General features: G+C 33.1%; 4 protein-coding genes across 7 annotated transcripts; all 4 read right to left on the reverse strand.

The window, feature by feature from the left end:
- Positions 1 to 767: 767 nt before the first annotated feature.
- Positions 768 to 3,195, reverse strand: LOC8286003 (short chain aldehyde dehydrogenase 1). Of its 2 annotated transcripts, none has more exons than XM_048377850.1 (3): positions 3,062 to 3,195; positions 1,790 to 1,899; positions 768 to 1,690 (listed from the first exon to the last, which is right to left on the reverse strand). In XM_048377850.1, exons 2-3 carry the CDS (start codon positions 1,858 to 1,860, stop codon positions 868 to 870), a joined length of 894 nt encoding a protein of 297 aa, XP_048233807.1. In that variant the 5' UTR covers positions 1,861 to 1,899; positions 3,062 to 3,195; the 3' UTR covers positions 768 to 867. The 2 variants fall into 2 exon arrangements, with proteins under 2 accessions (XP_048233807.1, XP_002526345.2); XM_002526299.4 differs by having other exon boundaries at positions 1,790 to 1,874; positions 3,062 to 3,190.
- LOC8286002 lies at positions 2,874 to 8,461 on the reverse strand. Of its 3 annotated transcripts, none has more exons than XM_002526298.4 (6): positions 7,514 to 8,415; positions 6,426 to 6,617; positions 6,032 to 6,271; positions 4,923 to 5,140; positions 4,195 to 4,449; positions 2,874 to 3,626 (listed from the first exon to the last, which is right to left on the reverse strand). In XM_002526298.4, the coding sequence occupies exons 1-6, from the start codon at positions 7,899 to 7,901 to the stop codon at positions 3,267 to 3,269; spliced, it is 1,653 nt and encodes a 550-aa protein (XP_002526344.1). In that variant the 5' UTR covers positions 7,902 to 8,415; the 3' UTR covers positions 2,874 to 3,266. The 3 variants fall into 3 exon arrangements, with proteins under 3 accessions (XP_002526344.1, XP_048233805.1, XP_048233806.1); XM_048377849.1 differs by having other exon boundaries at positions 3,427 to 3,645; positions 7,514 to 8,461; XM_048377848.1 differs by lacking the exon at positions 6,032 to 6,271 and having other exon boundaries at positions 7,514 to 8,437.
- A 2,726-nt stretch (positions 8,462 to 11,187) lies between these two features.
- On the reverse strand, positions 11,188 to 13,595 carry LOC8286000 (ATP synthase subunit d, mitochondrial). The gene is made up of 5 exons (XM_002526296.4): positions 13,271 to 13,595; positions 12,664 to 12,745; positions 12,115 to 12,179; positions 11,701 to 11,787; positions 11,188 to 11,598 (listed from the first exon to the last, which is right to left on the reverse strand). Exons 1-5 carry the CDS (start codon positions 13,439 to 13,441, stop codon positions 11,497 to 11,499), a joined length of 507 nt encoding a protein of 168 aa, XP_002526342.1. The 5' UTR covers positions 13,442 to 13,595; the 3' UTR covers positions 11,188 to 11,496.
- Positions 13,596 to 17,054: 3,459 nt separating this feature from the next.
- LOC8285999 (E3 ubiquitin-protein ligase RSL1) lies at positions 17,055 to 20,017 on the reverse strand. Its single transcript, XM_002526295.4, has 3 exons — positions 19,204 to 20,017; positions 17,618 to 18,369; positions 17,055 to 17,462 (listed from the first exon to the last, which is right to left on the reverse strand). Exons 1-3 carry the CDS (start codon positions 19,954 to 19,956, stop codon positions 17,243 to 17,245), a joined length of 1,725 nt encoding a protein of 574 aa, XP_002526341.2. The 5' UTR covers positions 19,957 to 20,017; the 3' UTR covers positions 17,055 to 17,242.
- Positions 20,018 to 20,652: the final 635 nt, after the last annotated feature.

Raw genomic sequence — 20,652 nt, forward strand, 5'->3', positions numbered from 1 at the left:
TAATTATAATAGTTAATGGTTAAAAATAACTCATCTAATATAAATAAAGTAAAATTTAATAAATTATTATATGGTTTAATAATTTTATACCCGAAGAACAAAAATATTTTTTTGGTATTAAAAGAATACCATGTTTTATTTTCTTAGCTTTTTTAGGTAAATATTTTTATTTTTATTCTTTTATTATTTAATTTTATATGTATTTAACTTGAACAGTCAATTATAATTTTATAAGTAATATGACATCTAAATATATCATATAAATTTATATAAATGTATTAAATTTTAATTAAAAATATTTTTATATTTAATTAAAATCAAAAATATATATTCTAATAATTTATTATAATCACAAAATATCTAGTCAAATTTTAAATTACTAAAAAATTATATTCTAAAAAATATATATTTATATTAACATTTATAATCTAAAAAATAAAACAAAAATAATATGCACCTAGAAAATGTTAAAAAAATTAAAACATATGTTATTCTTTTGATTCATAATACATCTTTATCTCTTAAATGTAAAAGCGTTAAACTATAAAGTAGTTTTTGTATTTTACTTTATAAATAATGTTTTATGTGAAAATACAATTGATTTTATGTACTAATAATAAAATAAAATAAATTTCAATAATTTCTTTAAGCTGTAGTTTAAACTAAAATATACAACTACTATGAGGTGAAGTGCATCAAACTAATCAAATTATTAATTGATAACTTAATCTCTTTGATCACAGTCAATTAATCATGTAGAGAAAGAATCAAACAAAACATTACGATTTTATTTATGATAATCAGATTTATTGTTTGCAAATATATTTGATCCATATATATTCATATAAAATTGTTCATGACACAAGCTCAAGAAGAAGATAAGCTTTTGAGGGCATTGGCAATGGCAGGATTAGCAACACTATAACCTCCATCAACAACAAGATTGATGCCGCTCACAAACTTGGACTCGTCACTTGCCAAATAAACCGCTGCTTCTGCAATATCTTTCACTTCCAGTATCTCTCCTTTCAAGATAGCAGCAGAAGAAATGGCTTGCTGAATCTTGTTCGTCATCGTATCATTGGCCTCTGTTAACCCATAGTATTGCAGTAAAAATGGAGTCACCACTCCGAATGGAGATGCACAGTTTACTCTTATCCCATATCTCCCCAGCTCTGCACACAAGTTCTGGGCTAAACCATTAACTGCATGCTTTGATGTGACATAAGGATGAGGAGAACACACGCAGGTTGCAGCAGCATTACTGGAAGTGAAAAGGATAGAGCCTTTCTTAGCTGGAATCATGACTCTGGCAGCATGTTTAGCAGCCAAGAAACCACCAAACACATTGACTTCGAACACCCTGTTGAAATCATCATTATCCGTGCCTAATATTGTGTTATCCAAGCCACCTGAAATAGCAGCGTTGCTGAACATGATGTCAAGCTTTCCATACTTGGACACGGCCAAATCCACAGCTTCTCGCATGTCAGAATCAGATGAGACATCGCAGTGAACGTAAGAGATAATATCTTCAGTTTCAGAGCCAAGTTGTTGGCAAAGAGAGCGGCCAAGCTCATCTTGAACATCTGCAACCACTACTTTGGCACCATTTTTAACAAACAGCTTTGCAGTGCCTGCCCCTATACCACTAGCTCCACCAGTTATCAAAGCTACCTTACCTTCAAGTCTGCATGAAAATTAATACAAACTCTCAATCAAATAAACAATGACAACCATCCCCATTACTAATTAGTTAAAAAAACAACCAGTAATAGTAGTTAATTACCTATTGGCAGTCGAGCTTTCAGAAGAATTTTCCTTCATTTTGCTCCAATGCTGATATGGGCTAGGCTTCATAAATAGGAGCTATCCTGTGGATTAGCAATTCCGGGCAGCCTATGGCGTTAACCAGGTAAATAATACAAATCTAAGTCATCAGTAATTAGCTAAGCAAAAGAAATTTTCCTCAAGTAGATGTACAAAGAAGACCAGTCAAACCTCAAGTGTTCATTTATGATTGGTTATTGCCAAACCACATAAAAAGAAAAAGGTTGCTATTGAAGAGAAAGTACATGCATTCTAAGTGAATCGCCACATTTTTTTATTTATTTAATGTAAACAAATCAGTCTTTTAATAATGTTTGATATTAAGAGAGATGACAGAGGTAAAGTAAAAGATGATAAGTAGTTTTCCAGTGGTGGGGCTTACTTGATGAGTGGAATTTTTATTTTATTTTTTATTTGATATCTGAAATAAAAATAATGTTATAAAATTCTTAGAAAATACAAATTGAAATTGTGGTCTTTTTATTTTTTTTGATATAAGATGATTATTTCTAATTTAGACCAACGTTTCTTTTCTTTTCTTTTTTAGTTTTATTTTAAGCGTAAGCAGTCCTTAGAGGATGAATCTTGATTATCATAAATAAATAAACACATCTTTTTACTAACTAGAAATTAAATGTAATTTCTTTCAAAGTATATGTTACTTTTTTAAATTTAATCAAATTAATATTTTGAATTCTAAAATTTTATATATATATATATAATAAATTAATAAATAATTAACTATTATTTATTAATTTTAATTTTTTTAGACCTCAGAATAGATGGAAAGAGTTGATTTACTCTCTTTTTCTTCATTTTTTCTTATTTGGTTATCAGTAGAACATGTAATCATTTCTTAACAGCCAAAAAGCCTTTGCTTTTTCATTTATTATAGTTTCATCCGATTGCCTTAGTTTTATAATCATCCGATTGCCTCAGAAATAATTAAAAAAAAAAAAAAAAAGCAAAAAATGAAGACACATAATGAAGGTAGACTACGTTTTCCAGTGGTTTTCAAACGGCAAGCAGGCAGGCACACACGCTGAATTACTAATTCAAACAGTACTTCCATACTCTTCCAATTCTGTCAAGATGCATTTTCTGTCAGGTTTTTGATTAAATACACTTCAGATCAAAATGAAAATTCAGTACAAAGAGTAAACTGAAAAGAAACATTTATATGTAACATGAGTTTCCAAGCTAAACAAATTCTCAGAACAGAACAACTTACCTAGTTGTATGTTTTTGTCTGTTGCCAATCAATATCCCCCAATCGTTCGCAGCAAACCTAATTCCAGAGCCATCAACTTCCCCAGATGATTTAAAAGCCAAAAACAAAAAATGTGATATGGGTTTTCTTTTGCCCCACAAGTATCATGGCAAACCTATGTTATATACATTGGTAAGTTTCTAGATGATAATTGAGAAGCCTTATCTTATTCTTTGGTATGGATTACTTCTTCCTCCACTTCAATATCAACCTCTACTAGTGTTTGATGTACCTGTTCCTCTTGATCTAACTGTATCTCTTTTGCACTTACAAGTGCCTCATTCTCATCATCTACCTCCTGAACATTCATACTATCTTCATATGGAGTTTGTTTTACTTCTGCCGTTTTTTTTAGTGGACCTTGTGGGGTCCCAAAAAGTGTAGTGAATATCTGTTGATGGCATTCATCACAAAAATAGAAATATGTGAAGTGGCCCTCGTATGGGAGCTTGTGCACTGCGGCGCCTGGTAGAACCCGATGAACAAAATCCGTCATCAATGGTGGAACGACCTTATCATCCATCCCCTGCACAACTATGCAAAGTCTTTTAAAAAATCAAAATCAGTGACGATTTAGTTATTCTGGTTATGAATATTTATAACCACAGACCATCTAAATAAGGAAAAAATAAGGTAATCATTAACCAAACCAATCGCTAAAATCACCTGAGCTAAAACTTAAAACTTGCCTAACTTAAACTTCAGTTATAAGCTTTTAGGTTGCAAGTAAAGAACAAGTACAATGCCGGTAATTCTTTGAAGAGTATGACCAGCATCGCATCATTCTAGTAGAAACCGTTCCTTTGAATTTAGAGTAATTAAAAAAGTTTTTTATCAACATGCACTATAGGAAGAAGCAAATAATCCACTGCATCTGTTCATAGGTAATTCAGTATATGGTTTTCAAGTTGTCATAGCATTAAGGGGAAGAGTGAACACAGCCTTGTAGAACAGACTGAGAGCATCTAAAGAAATAATTGATGCACCTCGATAAGATGACACTAGGAAACTTCAAGAAATTTTTGAAGCACCATAGAAGTGAAGCTTGAAGTTGAAACAGCTGAAAATAAAGAAAAGGAGAACAATGTCATTACCTGCCAAATGTGTATGGGGCCAAGGAAACCTGTATACTCCTCCTCAGACCCAACAAGTACAAGTTTCAGCCAATTGAGAACACCTTTCCCCTGCTTCTTCTTCTGCAATTTGATGTCAGCAAGGCTGAAACCCCAATTTGAAACTTGCAGAACAGCTTCCTCTATGAAGGGTTTTGCATTTCCTTGTCGGATCGACTCTTCCACATCTCTTTGCCAAAAGTCTTCATGGATTGGATCCTCTATCAAAGCTTTGTCCTAGAAAGACGATCAATATCTTTAATAACATGTCTGCTTACATGATACTGGAAACAGAATTTTACCTATTTCTTATCATTATTTTTCATTTTTCTTGCTTTTTGGACTTTGATAAACATAGAAAATTTGAAATTGTTGCATAAAATTGCCAAGGACTATTTGCATGGCTATGTACATACATGAGAATGAGATTTAGATTGCTCAATAGCACTGACTTATCATTTCTTTTATTTTTCATGAACCAATTCTGTGTCGCACAATGACATCCAAAAGGTTTTCAGAAGTGCCATAGGCACATGCTAAAAATTCATTAATCATTAGATTCCTTCCAATATCTCAAAAATAAAAGGCTGCATTCTAAATCTAAAAACCCTCCCTATAAATGGGTAAATGGGATAAATACGTACAAAGCCATAAGCTCAAAAAAACAATTGGTGTAACCCTGTGTACATATGATGATAGAATCCACTCACCCTCTTTCCTAGCGACAATGAGAGCCAAGTATCAATCTGATCATGCTTTCCGGACAAGAAGCTCCGGTGGTAGAAGTAGGAAAGAAACATAGGAAACCTCCGAGCCAAGAAGTACATAAATTTCCTTTTCCGAGTCCACTTTTCCCATATTCCACGTCTCTCATCCTTGGTCATTAGTGAATCATATGGATTGACCATCGGAGCAAGCATGGCCGCACCTGCAAGTCAGCCATGATGGATCAATTAAAATTGCTAATACTAGCAGAATTAATACTTGATTTTTCTTGAGTCATTCAAGTGAATGACAAAAAAAATACTTCAATACATAACAAGATAATGTGAATGGCAGACTTGCATTGTGAAATGTATATCAGAAGAATAAACATAGAAGTTTTAGAATTTCTGGTATGGAAGTCAAAGGACATCTTCAGAGATGAGCAGGCCCATTGTTTTCTGCTATAAGATTTGGTACTTCAGAACCATGATCAAGAATAGTACAGTAGTAAAATTACTAAGGATTAGCAACACAAAGAGACTTTTGACTATTGTTCTCCATCAAATTGAAACTTGATAGAGCGCATAAATCACGTATTATCTGTGGATATCAATTTTATTTTCTTTGGGTTTCTCATTATCTTTAAAAATCTTTTGACCAGCTTCGAATCTGTAGAACTTTTTTCTTCATTTTCTAAGGGAAGTTATGTGCAGTAAAAGATTTTCAAGAATGTAAACTTGAATATATCACATGTTAAGCTAACATGAAAAATACCAAATAATTTATTAAATTGTCACAAGTCACCATTTCATTTTGTCCTTTCTTGAAAGGAGAGATATTCATCAACTAAGGATACAGCTCCTGTAACATTCAATGTGCCTGTTTTTGTGTTTTTCGTCCATAAAACAGGAACTGTGCACATTAGTTCCTTTACGCATGTAGAACATTAATGAAGGAAACAATCTTCACTAAGCTTCAGAACAACACCAGAATTTAAAATTTCAGTTTATACTGATAGCTAAGCTAAACCAGTTTAAAAGAAAACGCAAGCATGATGTATTGCATATACAGATAATACATAAAACAAATACTAGAAATGAGAAGAAATTTCCACCTGCAAGTTTATCAGGAATGTATCTAAGTGCTGCCCAAGCATGAAGACTCCCACTTGAGTAGCCGACCACCCAGAACTTGTCCTTAATACCCAGAGCACGAACTAGGAATAACATATCTAAGGATGATGACTCGAGGTTTCTGTTTGGGTGAGCATCACTCTCCCCAAAACCGGGAAGATCATATGTTAACAAGTATATGCCAAACTGTTCCAAGATTGAGGCCTTAAGTCCAGGTATTCCTAGGAGGTTTTTAAAATAAATAAATAAATAAATAAATAAAAAGAAACAAAAATAAAAATCAATAGCAAAATAAGATTGAAAACTAGCGAATACCAAATATGCATAATTAACAGTCCTCTAGGACAGTTAGATACTATTAACAGAGTTTCCAACCTGCAAGCCGAGATGAAAGAAAAGTATGTGGAGCTATCATTGAAAATCTAGCACTGTCAGCCGGTACACCTTGCTCTCTGTATGCCATGTATCGACCGTCTGGAAGCAATATCCGGTCAGCACTGGGAGGATGTATAAACACCTTCTTTATCAATGTGGTAGAGGTATCTCGTTCAGTACTTACACTCAAGACTGCAGATTATTAAACCACGTCAGCATGATTCAAACAGCTATATTGTCGGGAAAAAAAGCAGCAAAGTTATTAAGTAACAACTGAAGCAGACAGAAAGAGTGAATTAATTAGCTCATTTGTCCTATTTATTTACCTCTCACTAAAAAACAAATAACAATTAGTTTTTAGACCTTTGCACAGTCACAGATCACAAGTGCTGGAGGTTAACATCATATTTTCAAGGTAAAAACACTAGGGTGATATCTTTGTAGTGAACAGGAAAACAATGATTATTATGAGGAATAGTGAACTTAATACTTAAAAGTCATTTGTCCACAGAATTGTCCAAGCCAGAGTCCAAAGGTGGATTTAGATACCATCTAACCAGATTCTCTTCACTTACAGTGGAATCATTTTTGCTAGGATAGTAATACTTATCTTCATCCTGTGGCAATGGCACATCTATTGCATCACTCCTAGACTAACCAAAAGCTGTCTGTGGACTCCAAATCTCCATAATACAAAAAGATAAATGTGTGTAAAGATGGATTTTTGCCTACCTGAATATTTGCTATATCTATTAGAAGGTACATCAAATCAGAAGCTTGAAAGTCAAGCTAAGGTCATACATCATTTGTTGTGCCTAAGTTCAAGGGAGAAATAATCACTTCTCTTATCTATAAATCTAAACTGTACCGAATGAGTAGAACAAAAATGTTAACAGAAAAAGGAATAGAAATGTCAATGAACTCAATAGCCAATAACCCATGTTATGTCTTCTCTCTTAAGCAAAATGGATCAATGACATAATAAATTCATTCCATAAGAAAAGAAAATGCACTTCATTTCCTCACCAACCAAACAACAAACAAATGTTAAGGAAAAAAAAAATGAAATATCAATACCATAATTTTACCTGCAAAAGCAAGAACAAACACTGCGCATATCACTGACCAAGCATGAATTGGATCCTTATCCTCAGGCAGATACTCATTAAACTTCTTCAATTTCTTACAAATCCTATCATACCCAAATCCAACTTTCTTCCCTATATAAGAGCTTCTCCCAAAATTCTTAACAATAAAAGAATCCTCTCTCCCTAAATTCTGCACCACTATATCCCTACACCCTTTAGCACATTGCACACTCATTTCAGCTGCTCCTTTCAAGAACTCCTTAACTTGGTCTTGAAAACCCATTTCTTGATAAACGACATACCCTTTTCGAGCACCATTTGTAGCATGAGAGTACCTCGTTTCCCTTCCCTCTGCAAATGTCGGATACTCATCTTGATCTGTATCCATTACTTGCTTAATAAAGAAACAATAGAAAAAGATTGACTCTTTTTACAAAAGTAATGAGCTTTAACAAAAATGATAAAATGGGTAAGCAAGATTGACAAAAGGACTTTTCAAGAACGAGGCTTGAATAAGAAAAATGGGTGAAAATGGCTAATAGGTCTAGAAGCTGTCACTTGAAGCAATTTCAAGGAAAATGTCTAGTAAAAAGATAAAAGCCAAAAAGTTGGTTGGAAAAATGGGAAAGTTTGATAAAGAGGATAGGATGAAAGAATTTTTGGGATCTGAATTATGTGCACAGAAAAGATGACAAAAGAAAATGGGAAAAAGGGCAAAAGTAGTTTGTTGCCTGTTTTGGTCTGTAGATAATGACTCGGACTATATATTACAGTCACTTTATTAACCTCTCCTCTAACTTTCTATCTCTTAAAACTTTCATCTATGCATATGATGAAATCTTCTATGGTGGATCAGTTTGGTAGAGTGGAAGGAGGAGTGTGGTGGTAATTGATGATTGGAGACCATGATCAAGAAAATGTGACAAATATATGAATGGCTGTGATTGTGCCACGTCGGTATATAAGTTGTCAGAAGAGGGAATGTGGCGGTGGCTGTTAGCTAGGTGGGACGTGCACAGCAGTGGGGTTGGGTTGTACTGTGTGTGCGCTTAATTGGTAAAATGGTAATGCTACTGACAAAATGCAGCCTTTTGTGGTGCAGGTTATGTTGTGTGTACAGTGACTGCAGTCCCTTTGCGTCCTCTGCCCGTCAGCATTATTGCGCACACAGAATCTGCACCCTGCCAAATTTCTGCTCTTTCCTTGCATCTCTTTTGCAAATTATCTTTTATTTCTGGCTAAATTCATATTTATACCTTCAATCTATAAGTTTATTTAATATTTTAATGTTGATATAATAAATATTTAAATTTTATTTTTAAAATATTTAAAAGTATGGAACTGTTTTTTTTTTGAAATAAATGTAACTGTTAATTTTAATTTAATATATAAACATATTAAATGAAAATACATATCAAAAAAGTGTTACAATATAATAAAAGAATTTAAATATTTATTAAATTATATCAAAAATTAAAGTGTTAAATTGACTAAATAATTAAAATTTAGAAGTATAAATATACATCGAATCTTTATATTTTTATTTTTTTTAATTTTCATGCTCAAATAACAAAAGAGAGAGTCAGGATAAATATCATAATTTTTCAGCTTAATTATTTAAAAAAAATTAACTTTTAGCATTTTAACAATTTTAATTATTTTTAATAACTTTTTCAAAGAAAGTATTAAATTTTTAATTTTTTTAAAAATAATCCTGCTATAAAACGTAATAATTTATGCTAGTTGGATATTTCATTTGAAGAAAAAAAGAAAAAGAAAATGAGTCAGTAATTGTTGCTGTTGCTGAACCGTACAAGAAGCTAAAGAATGATGATGATTTTTGGCCAGGGAATATGCACAAACCCCCAGAAGTCGAGCCTGATCATCAGGTGGATGTGTATTCTCCTTCCCGCAAGAGGTCTCGCATTAATGCTCCATTTGTTTTCAATGGAAAGAGGTTTGAGCAGAAAAAGCAGGCATTTATTAAAGTTCTAGCACATGAGTATTTTTTTGAAATCTTCAGACAATTTCCAAGAGGAATATACAGAGTACAGACATTTTCTGAGCAATTTGTCCAAGGATGAACATTATAGCAAGAAAACTACCCATTTATTGGATGAATCAGCTAAAGAAAAATGTTAAGTTGAAATCTAAGGCACAAGAGATTGAGCGATCCTTACCTCTTTGGGAGCTTAGAGGGAAAGAAGGCCGTTGATATTAGACTTGCAGCATTTGTTGTTAGGGTAGCTACTCAAGGAGGTTTATATGCAAGCTTTCTATTCGTGGAAGCAATTCTAGTTGTGGAGATATAGTTATAGGCCTAAGGGCAATTGCCTGTAGCTGTCCTTCCCTTAGGGCTCCTTCCATGTGTAATTTACCTTCTGTCAATAATGAAGGTATATTTGAGATTGCTAAAGCTTGTTGCATGCTGGAGAAGCTTGATATTTATGGATGTCCTGCGATTTCTAACAATGGTTTGCTTGCGATCACAAAGAATTGCCTAATTTTACTGATTTAACTATAAAATGATGTGCAAAAGTTGGAATGAAGGTTTACAAGTTTTTGGCCAATATTGTATCGATCTAAAAATCCATCTCAATCAAGAACTGGTCAATTTTAGGGTTCCAATTTCTTTTTTACCAAGCCATTGAAATGATGTTTTTAGCTTCTTGGATGGATTAGCAATAATTGCTGACTCATTTTCTTTTTTCTTTTTTTTTCAAATGAAAAGAAACTCAATCAGCAAAATTGGCGTTTATTAGGTTGGATTATATATTAAAAAGAATTAAAAATTTGATGCTTTCTCTTAAAAAATTGTTAGAATTAATTAAAATTGTTAAAATACTAAAAGTTGAATTTTTTTTAGATAATTAGACCTTTTTCAGAAAATTTTATGCCAAAAGCATTGGTGATGCTAAAACCTTAATTTTTATTTTATTATATTTTTTAAAATTTGAAACCTACTTGAGAAAAAAAAGGCAAATAAATTGATGCTTTTCTCAAATCTGTTTTATAAATAATTAAAGAAATAAATAATATTAAATAAAAAAATTCTAAACCTGTTTTTTAACACCTATCAGCAATCCCAAACATACCTACTAGTATTTACTGTAGTATTGGTCAGAAAAAAGGGGACCTAAAAGAAAATCCTAAAGTTGAGTACAAGATGCCTTAGCTTTTGAACTGGAGCACATGGCTCCCTCCATTGTTTTTCACTGGTCCTATTGCACAATTGATTGACACAACACAGGTTGCTAGAATCACCCCTTCAAAAGATTTCTCCAGCTCAGCACAATTAGTGCCCATAATAATGCATGGTTGAGGATTAAGGCACAGGTATGAAGAATTTAGGGCATAAGTTGCCCTTTCATATCAATCATTTAGCTCAGCTTAGTTATCAGTATCACCAAAGAAGGCCACAATAATGGCCCCAAACTTGTGGTCGCTTGCTGGTTAATCCATTAATTCATGGTATAATATGCAGATAAGTACAAATTATTACAACTACAACTATACATGATAGACAAAGATAAAAAGTACAGTATGGCAAGCAAGTTTCCCCATTGCTTCCATATTTTGCATCCTTCTTCAATAGTGCTGCTCATTCATCATGCAACCTCAATGGCCCTACTCATCAATTTAATCGTATCCATAAAAAGGGAAACGCAAGGCAATTAGAAAATATGACTCTAGTTACTTGAAAGCAAGTAGATCCTGGAAATTTAATGGATTACTTACATGATAAGCCTCATAAAACAAATTAACCGAACAAGTCGATAATATATGAGTTCATGATTCTCATTTGACATGAGATTATCATCGTCATCACTGCTTCATGTTGAGTCAAAACACAAGTATCTTGTACTTGCTAATTCTAAGAAGATACAAATCACTTCTGAATTTTCAATTCTGTGACCATGGTATTTTGGACAACCTGAACATCCTTTTCAAAAATACCGAATGACTGATGCACAGACCCAAAATCAATAACCCCAGTAATCGTTGCGGATTTCATCATCAAACTTCTTCTTTAACTCAGGGTGCTTCTCAAAGTATTCATCAGCAGTCATGGTACTGAGCTTTTTCTGTTCATTATGCAAAAGAAATAAAATAAAATCCCATGAGAAAATAGATCGATTGAATCCGTGAAAGAAGAGAGAGGATAAGTATAGCAATATCTCCATCACCTTCAACTCTTGAACTTCTGCAATCTCCTTTTCAAGTCTTTCAGACTCCTTAAGGGATTTCTGTTCTGCTTCTTTGAGTTCCACCAACTGTGTTAAAATATTTCACATCATTAGATAGCTTCCGGAGATGGACCTTACACTATGCAAAATGTTCCTTGAATATTACTAGAATATAATTTGACAAGCACAAATAAACCATTTCTATTAAATATCTGCATTCAAGTTTTGAAACTGCTAAACCACATAAGATCATCTTCAGAATTTCTTCTGGCAAATTACAAAGAGAAGGCATGCAGAAGTAACAGATCCTTCAGCAGTTCAGCCTCATGAAAATCTCAAACAGGCAAAAGTAGGAAATAGGGAGGTATAGTGGCATCATAGGAATTACAAAATAATATTAATTCTGATCCTTACCAGAGAATCAAACTTTGGTTTGTATTGAGGAGTGACAGTGTCTACATACTTTGGGATCTCAATGCCTGCAAAGCAACAAACAACAACAGTGTCAGGGGGCAAGATAAGTATCATAAAAGTATCAATCAGTTATCTCCAAAATTATTTACTACAATTTAGAATGCCCAGTGCATAAATGCGGAAGGGATAGAATGCAACACTTGCTTCCTAGTCCTAAACTTCAAAAATCACAGCTTTAACTACCTTTGAATTTAACATTTTTAGAAAGGGTTTTATTACAGATATCCTGCAACACCTAAGGAAGTTCAGTTTAAAGAGAAGACCCAGTAGACTAGAATTATTAATTCGAGGAGCATCCAAAGGTCTTTAATTTGACAACGATTTAGGTGAAAAGTAGTCTCCAACAGCCAAGAAAGAGAACAGCATTTAAGAAACCTTCTACTTTACAGATTTCCAGTTGTATAGGATGCACCTATAGAAGTACAAAGAATATTGGAGAAGGAAGAGTATCCCAACAATATATAGAATGATAGCCATGAAAAATCATACTGTCGTATGCTTCCTTGTACACATCAACCAAGCGAGAACCAATTTGCTTTCTATAATATTCCCAATCTACTGGTTCAGGTTCCTGCATTAATTACACCAAAAATCACGAGATGTCAAATTTGGTGAAAGATTACAAATTAATATGTGCAATGCCATTTAAATTCTAAGGACATTCACTAGTTCAATTAGAAATGAACAAACCCAACCTAGTACTTGATCAACATGCAGGCCCTGTTTGGAATAAATCATGTGCAAACATTCTTGCAAAACCTGTTAATTTTGGCATAATTTTCTTGATTCAATTTTTTTTTTTTTTTTTATTTTAAGTTGAAAGAAAATTTCTAGCATATATGGACTTTCCAAACATGAGAATTGACTAAACAGAATTGAATTTTTGCAGGAATTTAATTGATTAGTTTGTTTATGTGCAATCCCACCCTTTTCTTATACAATGAAAATCACATTAAAGTTATGAGAATTAACACACACAAGAAAACCCTAACTAAAGAGCAAACATATATAGAGCCATTTTCAGTTATTATCATTAGTTAATCAAACACTAAGATATGCGATTTTATTAATATAATTATCTTTTAAAATAAGGGACCTGGCTAAACTTGGTTTCGAGCTGTGAGTTGACTTCATTAAAAGCGCGACGGAGAGAAGCGAACTCTTTGCGAGCTTCATCGGAGACAATAAGCTTAGCCATTCCATCCCAATCTATGTTCTTAGATGCCTTGAATGCCACATCTGTTACTTTCTTCACTATTCCACTCATCGTCGTTCTCTTTCTCTGCTGTTCCTTTCTTTCGCTCGTTCACTCTTATCAATTTGATTCGACGCTCTCACAAAGAATGAGAATGAATCTGTTTTTGGCAATTCCGAAAACATTTTCTTTTTTTAGATTTTGCTCCATGCTTAAATGGGTTTGGGCCTTCGATCCGATTCAACATGTTTTCTCCTAACCTGATTGCGGTTAGACTTCAAATAAAAGTAACGCAAAACTAATTATTAAATCCTTAACCTTTTTAGTTAAATTTTCTTAGACTATTTAGTCTTTATTTTACTCTGTTAAATCTTTTTACTCTTATTTTATATTTAGATTAAAAACTTCTTACATCTATTTTATGAAATATTAATTTATTTTATTGAATCCATTTCTATTTTGCTTTCAGAAAAGATTATTGAATCCTTAATTAAAGAATAAACAAAAATATAGAAGTTAAATAAAATAAAACAAAAATTTAAAATTTATAAAAAATATTGAGTTAAATAGTAATTTCCATGGTCATTTAGCAAATTATTCACTAAAGATAGGGCATCGGGCAATTGCATACCCAGAACAGCACAACAGAAGCAAATAGGTTGTATACAAGTAATTTGAACTTTCCTTAATCTTCACATAACACTTCTCTGCGGGTTTTTCATTTGGTGGTAAAGGGATAGTATTCCAAGTATCATTATTTTTTAGGGTTTGAAGTTCTTCCTTTATAGCCTTGCACCACTTTGGATCAGTGTTGGCTTCATAAAAGAATGTAGGTTCACTGTTTGCCGTGAGATTTTCTAGGTAGGCTTGATATTGACTTGATGTTGACTCATAATTGATGAAACGTTGAATTGGATACGATACCTTATGAGATACATCCTCTCGTTCCCGATGTTTCGCGAGAGTCAATGTGTCGGGTGAAGTATGCCCAATTTTTTGTGGTTTCGAGGCTGAAAGATGTACCCATCATGGTTCGTCGAGTTTCTTCCTGTTGAATGATAGCTATGACAGTATCGATCGTCGGAAGCTTGCTGGACAGGAGGATTTGCGACCTCATAGCTTCATAGCTTGAGTCTAATCCTTCCAGGTAAGTATATACCAAGTTTTGTTCTGCCCTTCTTTGAGTTTCTTATGGGTTTGTTGTAGGTGGGAGATAATTTTGCAATTCCTCCCGCCTGATCAGCACTTCTGTTGCATAGTCTGTGCTATTTCGGGTGCCTTGCTTGATTTGGGATAATTCTTATTTTAGGTTAAAAATGTGAGCAAAATTTTGCTGATGACCATATAGGTTCTTCATTTTTTCCCAAATGGCTTTCGATGATCCAAGAAGCATGCACAATCGGGAAATTTAGGGTTCTGTGGTGTTGGTAAGCATGGGCATGACCATATGGTCTGTCGCTTGCCATTCTTCGATTTTCTTTGTTTCTTCCTCTATTGAGGCTTTTAGATTGATTGGTCTGGGTCTGTTTCTGATTCCTGTGATGAATTTTAATTTTTTTTCTGCCACTTAGACTAATATATAAAGACCTTGACCATTCGAAGTAATTGTGGTTGCCTTTTAGCACTCTATTGGTTAATTTGGTGATGTCATTTTGAGATATGATTGATTTGTTTTGAAACAGAGGAAGGTTTGTGACGGTTATAGGCTTGAAACTTGCTATAATAACATGTAGAAAAATAATTAATGATGAATATTTTTGTATATATGAATTCTGAGATTACGGGATAAAGAATGTTGTCTATACATATTTACATATGCAACGGTTCCCTAATAATCAATCCTAGAAGCTGCCCATGTCTTATACAACGTATAATTCTGTTTTGGGAAAAATTGAATTGGTCTTTCTTCCTTAGGGAAGAAAGGTTACTCTTTTTCTTCCTACTTCCTGTTGCCATTTCTACTTTACTTTCTTTTCTCTGTGTTTGTCTTTCAACAAAGCGGTTATGGCTTCTTCCATTTGTAGATTATAAGCTAAATCAATGTCTGAGCGTAAAGTTTTGGCCTCTGCGATTTCACGGCGTTGCTCCTCAAGTATGGAGTCGAAAGAATCGTCGTCGTTTTGGGGGGAGAACAATGTCGACGGAATGAGGATCGTCATTTGCTGTTTGATTTCTTGTGGGAGCCGGACTCTCTTTCGTTTTCTAGCCAGATTGTTTAAATGGAATCGTGTGATTATGATATAGGGAATTGCGAAGAAACAGATAAGAGCAGGATATGAATTGATCAACAAAAAAGAAAATCGAGTATTTTACATGTTATAGGGACTAAGCTTTAGCTATTGAGTGCAGTGGAACCGAGCCACTAAGCCTCTAAAGTTTTTATTATTATTATCAAAAAAATCTAATATTTTTAATTAGAGACGATCTTTTTTTTTTTATCTGATAATTAGAGACAAATTGGCTACATATGTAATTTATTTGAAATATCATATAATTCAATTTAGCATTCGTTTACCCTATGTTTATATATACATATATATAATTTTTTACTTTATTTTTGATATAAGTACTTAATTTTTAATACATAATTTTTATTTTATTTTGACATGTATACTATTTTTAAAATATGAAATTTAAGCTAATGTATATTTTTATAATTTCTCTATTAATTTATTCCTAAAGAATATAATATTAATTATATTTTAATATTATATTAACTAATAAATAATTTTTTATGTAAATAATAATATTAATTTTATCCTAAAAAATAGTAACACATTAATTATATTTTAATATTATAATAACTAATAAATAATTTTCTAATTAGATAATGGTATTCTATCCTAAAAGATAATATATTAATTATATTTTAATATTATATTAACTAATAAACTATTTCTATAATTAGATAATAATTCTAATATAGAAAATAACATCTTAAATTATATTTTTAATATTATATTTTTAATTATATAATAGATTTTTAATCCTAAAAAATAGTAATATCAATTATATTGATATGTTAATTTATAATATTAATATTAATTAATAAATAATCTTTATATTTTATATTAACAAAATTTTAAAATTTAAAAAAAAATTAAGAACATTTAAAAATAGTTAATTTTTTTATTATTCTTAAAGATTTTACAAAGTAATATTAAAAGTTAAAAATTTTATTGAATTGTATAATTAAAATAATAATAACAACCGTACAATACACGGATAAACGATAAATTTTTTTAAAAAGAAAAAAATAAATTTTATTTTTTTCTTTTATTTTTTTTATTTAAATGGATGAAAAATAAAAGAGAAAATCCATCCTTTACTTGTTATTTTTTTTTTAAATAGAGAGAAAACATATAGAATTACTTTCCTTTCCTATTTTCTTATTTTATTTTATTTTCTCTTATTTTTCTCCAATTTAAATAATGGATTAAGTTAAACAAAATTTGTCAATAAATTAGAATTTATATCAATGGCTAAAATCTAAGATACATACTAGTCCTAGAGCAATTTGCCTCTACCCGGAGTGTCATCAATCTCAGGAGACTGTAGATCAGAAGATATGCAGGACCGCCTAAGAAAACTCATTGCATTATATATATTTCTTTTCCCAATTCAACTTGCTTAATTTTGTTTCTTTTCACCTTTTTCCTCTCCTTTTTATTAAAAGGTCTCAACAAAAAGGAAAATATTGAATTAGTAGAAAGAGAAAAAACAAGTCTAACCTTGTCCATCAACCACTTAAAAAGTGCAAAGAATCCCAGCTACGTGTTTAAACAGTTAAAATATATTGCGACCTTACACACACGAACACTGTCGCAGACAAAACAAGAGAAAGATGCAGGTTGGTGTGTAAATTTTTTACATTTACAAGAAATAATCATCAGAATCCGAGTCATAATCATGGCGATAGAACTCGTACTCATCATCATTGTCATCATCAAACTCGAGATCATCATCTTCTTCATCGGAGTCTAATCCATTTTGATCATGCAATATATAGTTTTCATCCCAGATTGGACAAGAACATGTTGCCTTTTTGTCCTTCCACTCAGCTCCACAATTATAGCAAAACTCATACCCACATCTGCAAAAACATTTCCAACATGAATCAAAAGAAACAATTAAGAAGTCACAACAGAGATTTTCTTTTTCTTCAACTAACGCTTAATTAATCAAACAAAACTTGGGCATTTGCTTATTGTAGGAAATATCAAGTTGGAAGGAAGATGGGTGTGGTACCTGCAAGTCATGTGATAACAACCTTCGGCAAGCTCAATCATGTGGTTGCATTTCACGCACTGGCGCCATAGATTCTTTGTAGCAAGAGACTTCAGTTTCCCATCTTCTCCAGGCGGGTTAGGGTTCAGCAGTTTGTAAATACCACAAGTCATATTACTGTGCCAGGGGACCTTGCAGTTAATACAGAAAAGGGCATGACATTTCAAGCATTTCCGAGCACCGGAACGTTCAGAACCATCAGAAACCTCATTTCTCGACATTAACGCTGAGCACTTGGGGTATGGGCAGTAAATCCTCTCTGATGCAGGAATTGAAGCTTCTTTCATTCTCTGGCTCATTATCTCAATTAACTTAGGTGTCAAGAATTTCCTACAGCTGTCAACAGTAAGCTCTGACTTGCAGCCATCATGAGGACATTTAGGCAACATGACATGAAGCAACTTCACTTCCACGTGCTGTTTCATACACGAAAAGCAGTACCGATGCCGGCATCCATCAACTGAAAAAATGCGTTTGACATCCGTATCTTCCAAACAAATAACGCAAGTCTCCTGAAGAGTCTTGCCACGACTTGAATCTGCAGGCCTTCTGACCTGAGAATCTATTGCATCTTTTGCAAGTTTAAATGCATATTTGATACTACTACGTGGCACAAGAGTGGTCCTGCAGTATGTGAATTTCTTTTGAAGAAAAGACACCTGATTGACTAACATTGCAACCTTGCGCTGCTTTGGCGGCCATCTTCCAATAATCTGTATGGCATGGTACAAACTCAAATGATTCTATTGCAAAGGATTGAAGGTTATTTTTGAAAAAGAAAATGAAAAAAAGAAAAGAGAAGTGTCGAACACAATTCAAAATTTTAAAGAGCCCAGACGAGGTCTTCGTAGACTGTATAGAGCTAAAACAACAAACACAGAAAATATAACCAAAGAATCTATAGTTATGAGTGTGAAAAGGAAATAACATAAGTAGGTGTCCATTCAAGAAATTTACTTACTTTAAAATTTTATTCAGAATCAAAAGTTTATGCATCGTTTCAGTAAAAAACATACACCTCCTTTACCCATGGTGAGTGTGAGGCTCATTGAATGCTTATCCTAACCAAACTTTTATAGTTCATCAATCAATATATGCATTGAAGTGATACTGTCTCATATATGCATGGTGATCCTAAGATTTCAAATAAGCTGCTTATTGTTCATCAATTATCACAAGTTGCACCAGCTTAAACATCTCAATTCTTCTCACCAAAGAATACAAGAGTTGAATTCCTTTAAAATCATGGGATTTTTGGCATGCGTTCATTTCTTCCATAACTTCTACTATCAAACGGAATTCAATGCATTCTAGCAACTATGATCTTTCCAGACAATTACTAATAGAGTTCAATTAAACTAAATTCTTACTATTCTGCACTTCCCAAACACTACGAGAAAGAAAAAAGATTCTCAATTTTTTAGTTTGTGTCTATTAGTTCACTGAAGTGGTCTATGCATCAATTTTTGCATACCTTAAACAATAAGGCACAAAACTTTACACAAAGCATAAATTAAATTCGGGGTTACGAGTTAAAATTAACTTACAAATTGATAAAGAGGATAATAATCACAATAAATCACAATCCTCTTAAGCTCCAAGGCAAGAGCAGCATTTAGCCCTTCAATTAAAGCCTTTGTCTCAGCAACTTGTCTACCCATTCCATTCCCAACCAAAGGCTTCCTTATCTCAAACACTAAATTATCAACAGGATCACAAATTGCAACTCCAATCCCAGCCAAATTCTCCTTTTTATCCCTCACATTCTCTTCACATATCAATCCCTTAAAATACAATCTAAACACACTATCACTATTCTGAACGCTTCTAGAAGCACCGCTGCTGCTGCTGCTGCTGCTGCCCTCTCCATAAGGTTTCTCAAAATTATCACCCCACTGGCGCCACTCAGGCTCCGGAATTCTCAAAATCTCACGCGCTAATTTCTGATCATGAACCCGACGGTGGAGATCTTCTTTAATTTTTTGTGTTTCGAATTCGGATTGTTTTCGGTCGTTTATTTCTTGTTCAAGTTTTGTGATCTCTTCCGATAGGAGGGAAGGTAACGAAACAGTGTCGTTTTGGTCGGATGAAGGTGCGGATTGTGGTTGCTGTTGTGGTTGTCGCGACGTTGAAGAGGAAGGGTGGAGGGAGAGGGAAGCGTTGATGGCTTCTTGGAGTTGGAGTTGGAAAGCGAAGTCTAAGTCGGAATCAAGAGATTGCGCCGCCATGAGTTCACGACGTTGCTCGGAGAGAAGAGACTGGAGATCATCGTCTATTGTTGAAGTGGTGGTTGTCGCCATATGTAACGCAACCAATAGCTGAAAGAAAAGGAACGCATGAGAATAGGGATGATGAGAGACGTCATTGAGAAGTATTTTACTTGAACTATGACTATGACGGGACCCACTGTAAGTCTATTTGGATCCATTGAATTTGGGCCTTGCCCATATCTAGACTAGGCCCATATGATTTAGACCAGACCCAGTTTTGTACTTGAACTAGTTTTTGAATTGTGAAAAACTGATGATAAGCAGAAGAAATGCAGCCATTGATTAGGATTGGGCTTGGTCATGGGCTTTTATGATGCCAGATAAGTTCAAGCAACCAGTTTAGTAATTCATGGGCTACCTGAGGCCCAACCCAAGCTTAATGTTTTCAATTAAATCTTCTGCCAAGCAGTTTTCTTTATAAACTAACAAAACCTAGAGGAAATTACACCTCATTCGTTAATTTCGTTTGCTCTTTACTTTTACACGTTATGTTTCCTATTTTTATTTTTATGCTTTTCATTGTTTTCTTTTTTGTCTTATAGCAATTTTTTGCACTAAATCTTCTATTTGATTATGATTTTCTTTCTTTATTTTCTCTAATTCTGATTTTTTTTCTCAATCTTTATTTTTTCTTATTTTTCTGAAATTTTTCACTATTTCTTGAAAATCGGTGGTTTGTTGTTCATGCAAGATGGTTGTTTTTCTTCTGGTTGATTGTTTTAACAA

This window comes from Ricinus communis, chromosome 8, assembly GCF_019578655.1.
Source record: "Ricinus communis isolate WT05 ecotype wild-type chromosome 8, ASM1957865v1, whole genome shotgun sequence".
In the NCBI taxonomy this organism is placed as follows: domain Eukaryota; kingdom Viridiplantae; phylum Streptophyta; class Magnoliopsida; order Malpighiales; family Euphorbiaceae; genus Ricinus; species Ricinus communis.

Coding starts and splice junctions, on each gene's coding strand:
- LOC8286003 (XM_048377850.1), bottom strand. CDS start 1,860: ATGAAGCCTAGCCCATATCAGCATTGGAGCAAAATGAAGGAAAATTCT. Junction 1,691..1,789: donor GAAAGCTCGACTGCCAATAG/GTAATTAACTAC, acceptor ATTTTCATGCAG/ACTTGAAGGTAAGGTAGCTT.
- LOC8286000 (XM_002526296.4), bottom strand. CDS start 13,441: ATGAGTGGAATAGTGAAGAAAGTAACAGATGTGGCATTCAAGGCATCT. Junction 11,788..12,114: donor AACCAAAGTTTGATTCTCTG/GTAAGGATCAGA, acceptor ATTTTAACACAG/TTGGTGGAACTCAAAGAAGC. Junction 11,599..11,700: donor CAGAAGTTCAAGAGTTGAAG/GTGATGGAGATA, acceptor CATAATGAACAG/AAAAAGCTCAGTACCATGAC.
- LOC8285999 (XM_002526295.4), bottom strand. CDS start 19,956: ATGGCGACAACCACCACTTCAACAATAGACGATGATCTCCAGTCTCTT. Junction 18,370..19,203: donor ATTATCCTCTTTATCAATTT/GTAAGTTAATTT, acceptor CATGCCATACAG/ATTATTGGAAGATGGCCGCC. Junction 17,463..17,617: donor TGTTATCACATGACTTGCAG/GTACCACACCCA, acceptor ATGTTTTTGCAG/ATGTGGGTATGAGTTTTGCT.
- LOC8286002 (XM_002526298.4), bottom strand. CDS start 7,901: ATGGATACAGATCAAGATGAGTATCCGACATTTGCAGAGGGAAGGGAA. Junction 6,618..7,513: donor GTTTGTTCTTGCTTTTGCAG/GTAAAATTATGG, acceptor AATAATCTGCAG/TCTTGAGTGTAAGTACTGAA. Junction 4,450..4,922: donor CATTGTCGCTAGGAAAGAGG/GTGAGTGGATTC, acceptor TCGTCTTTCTAG/GACAAAGCTTTGATAGAGGA.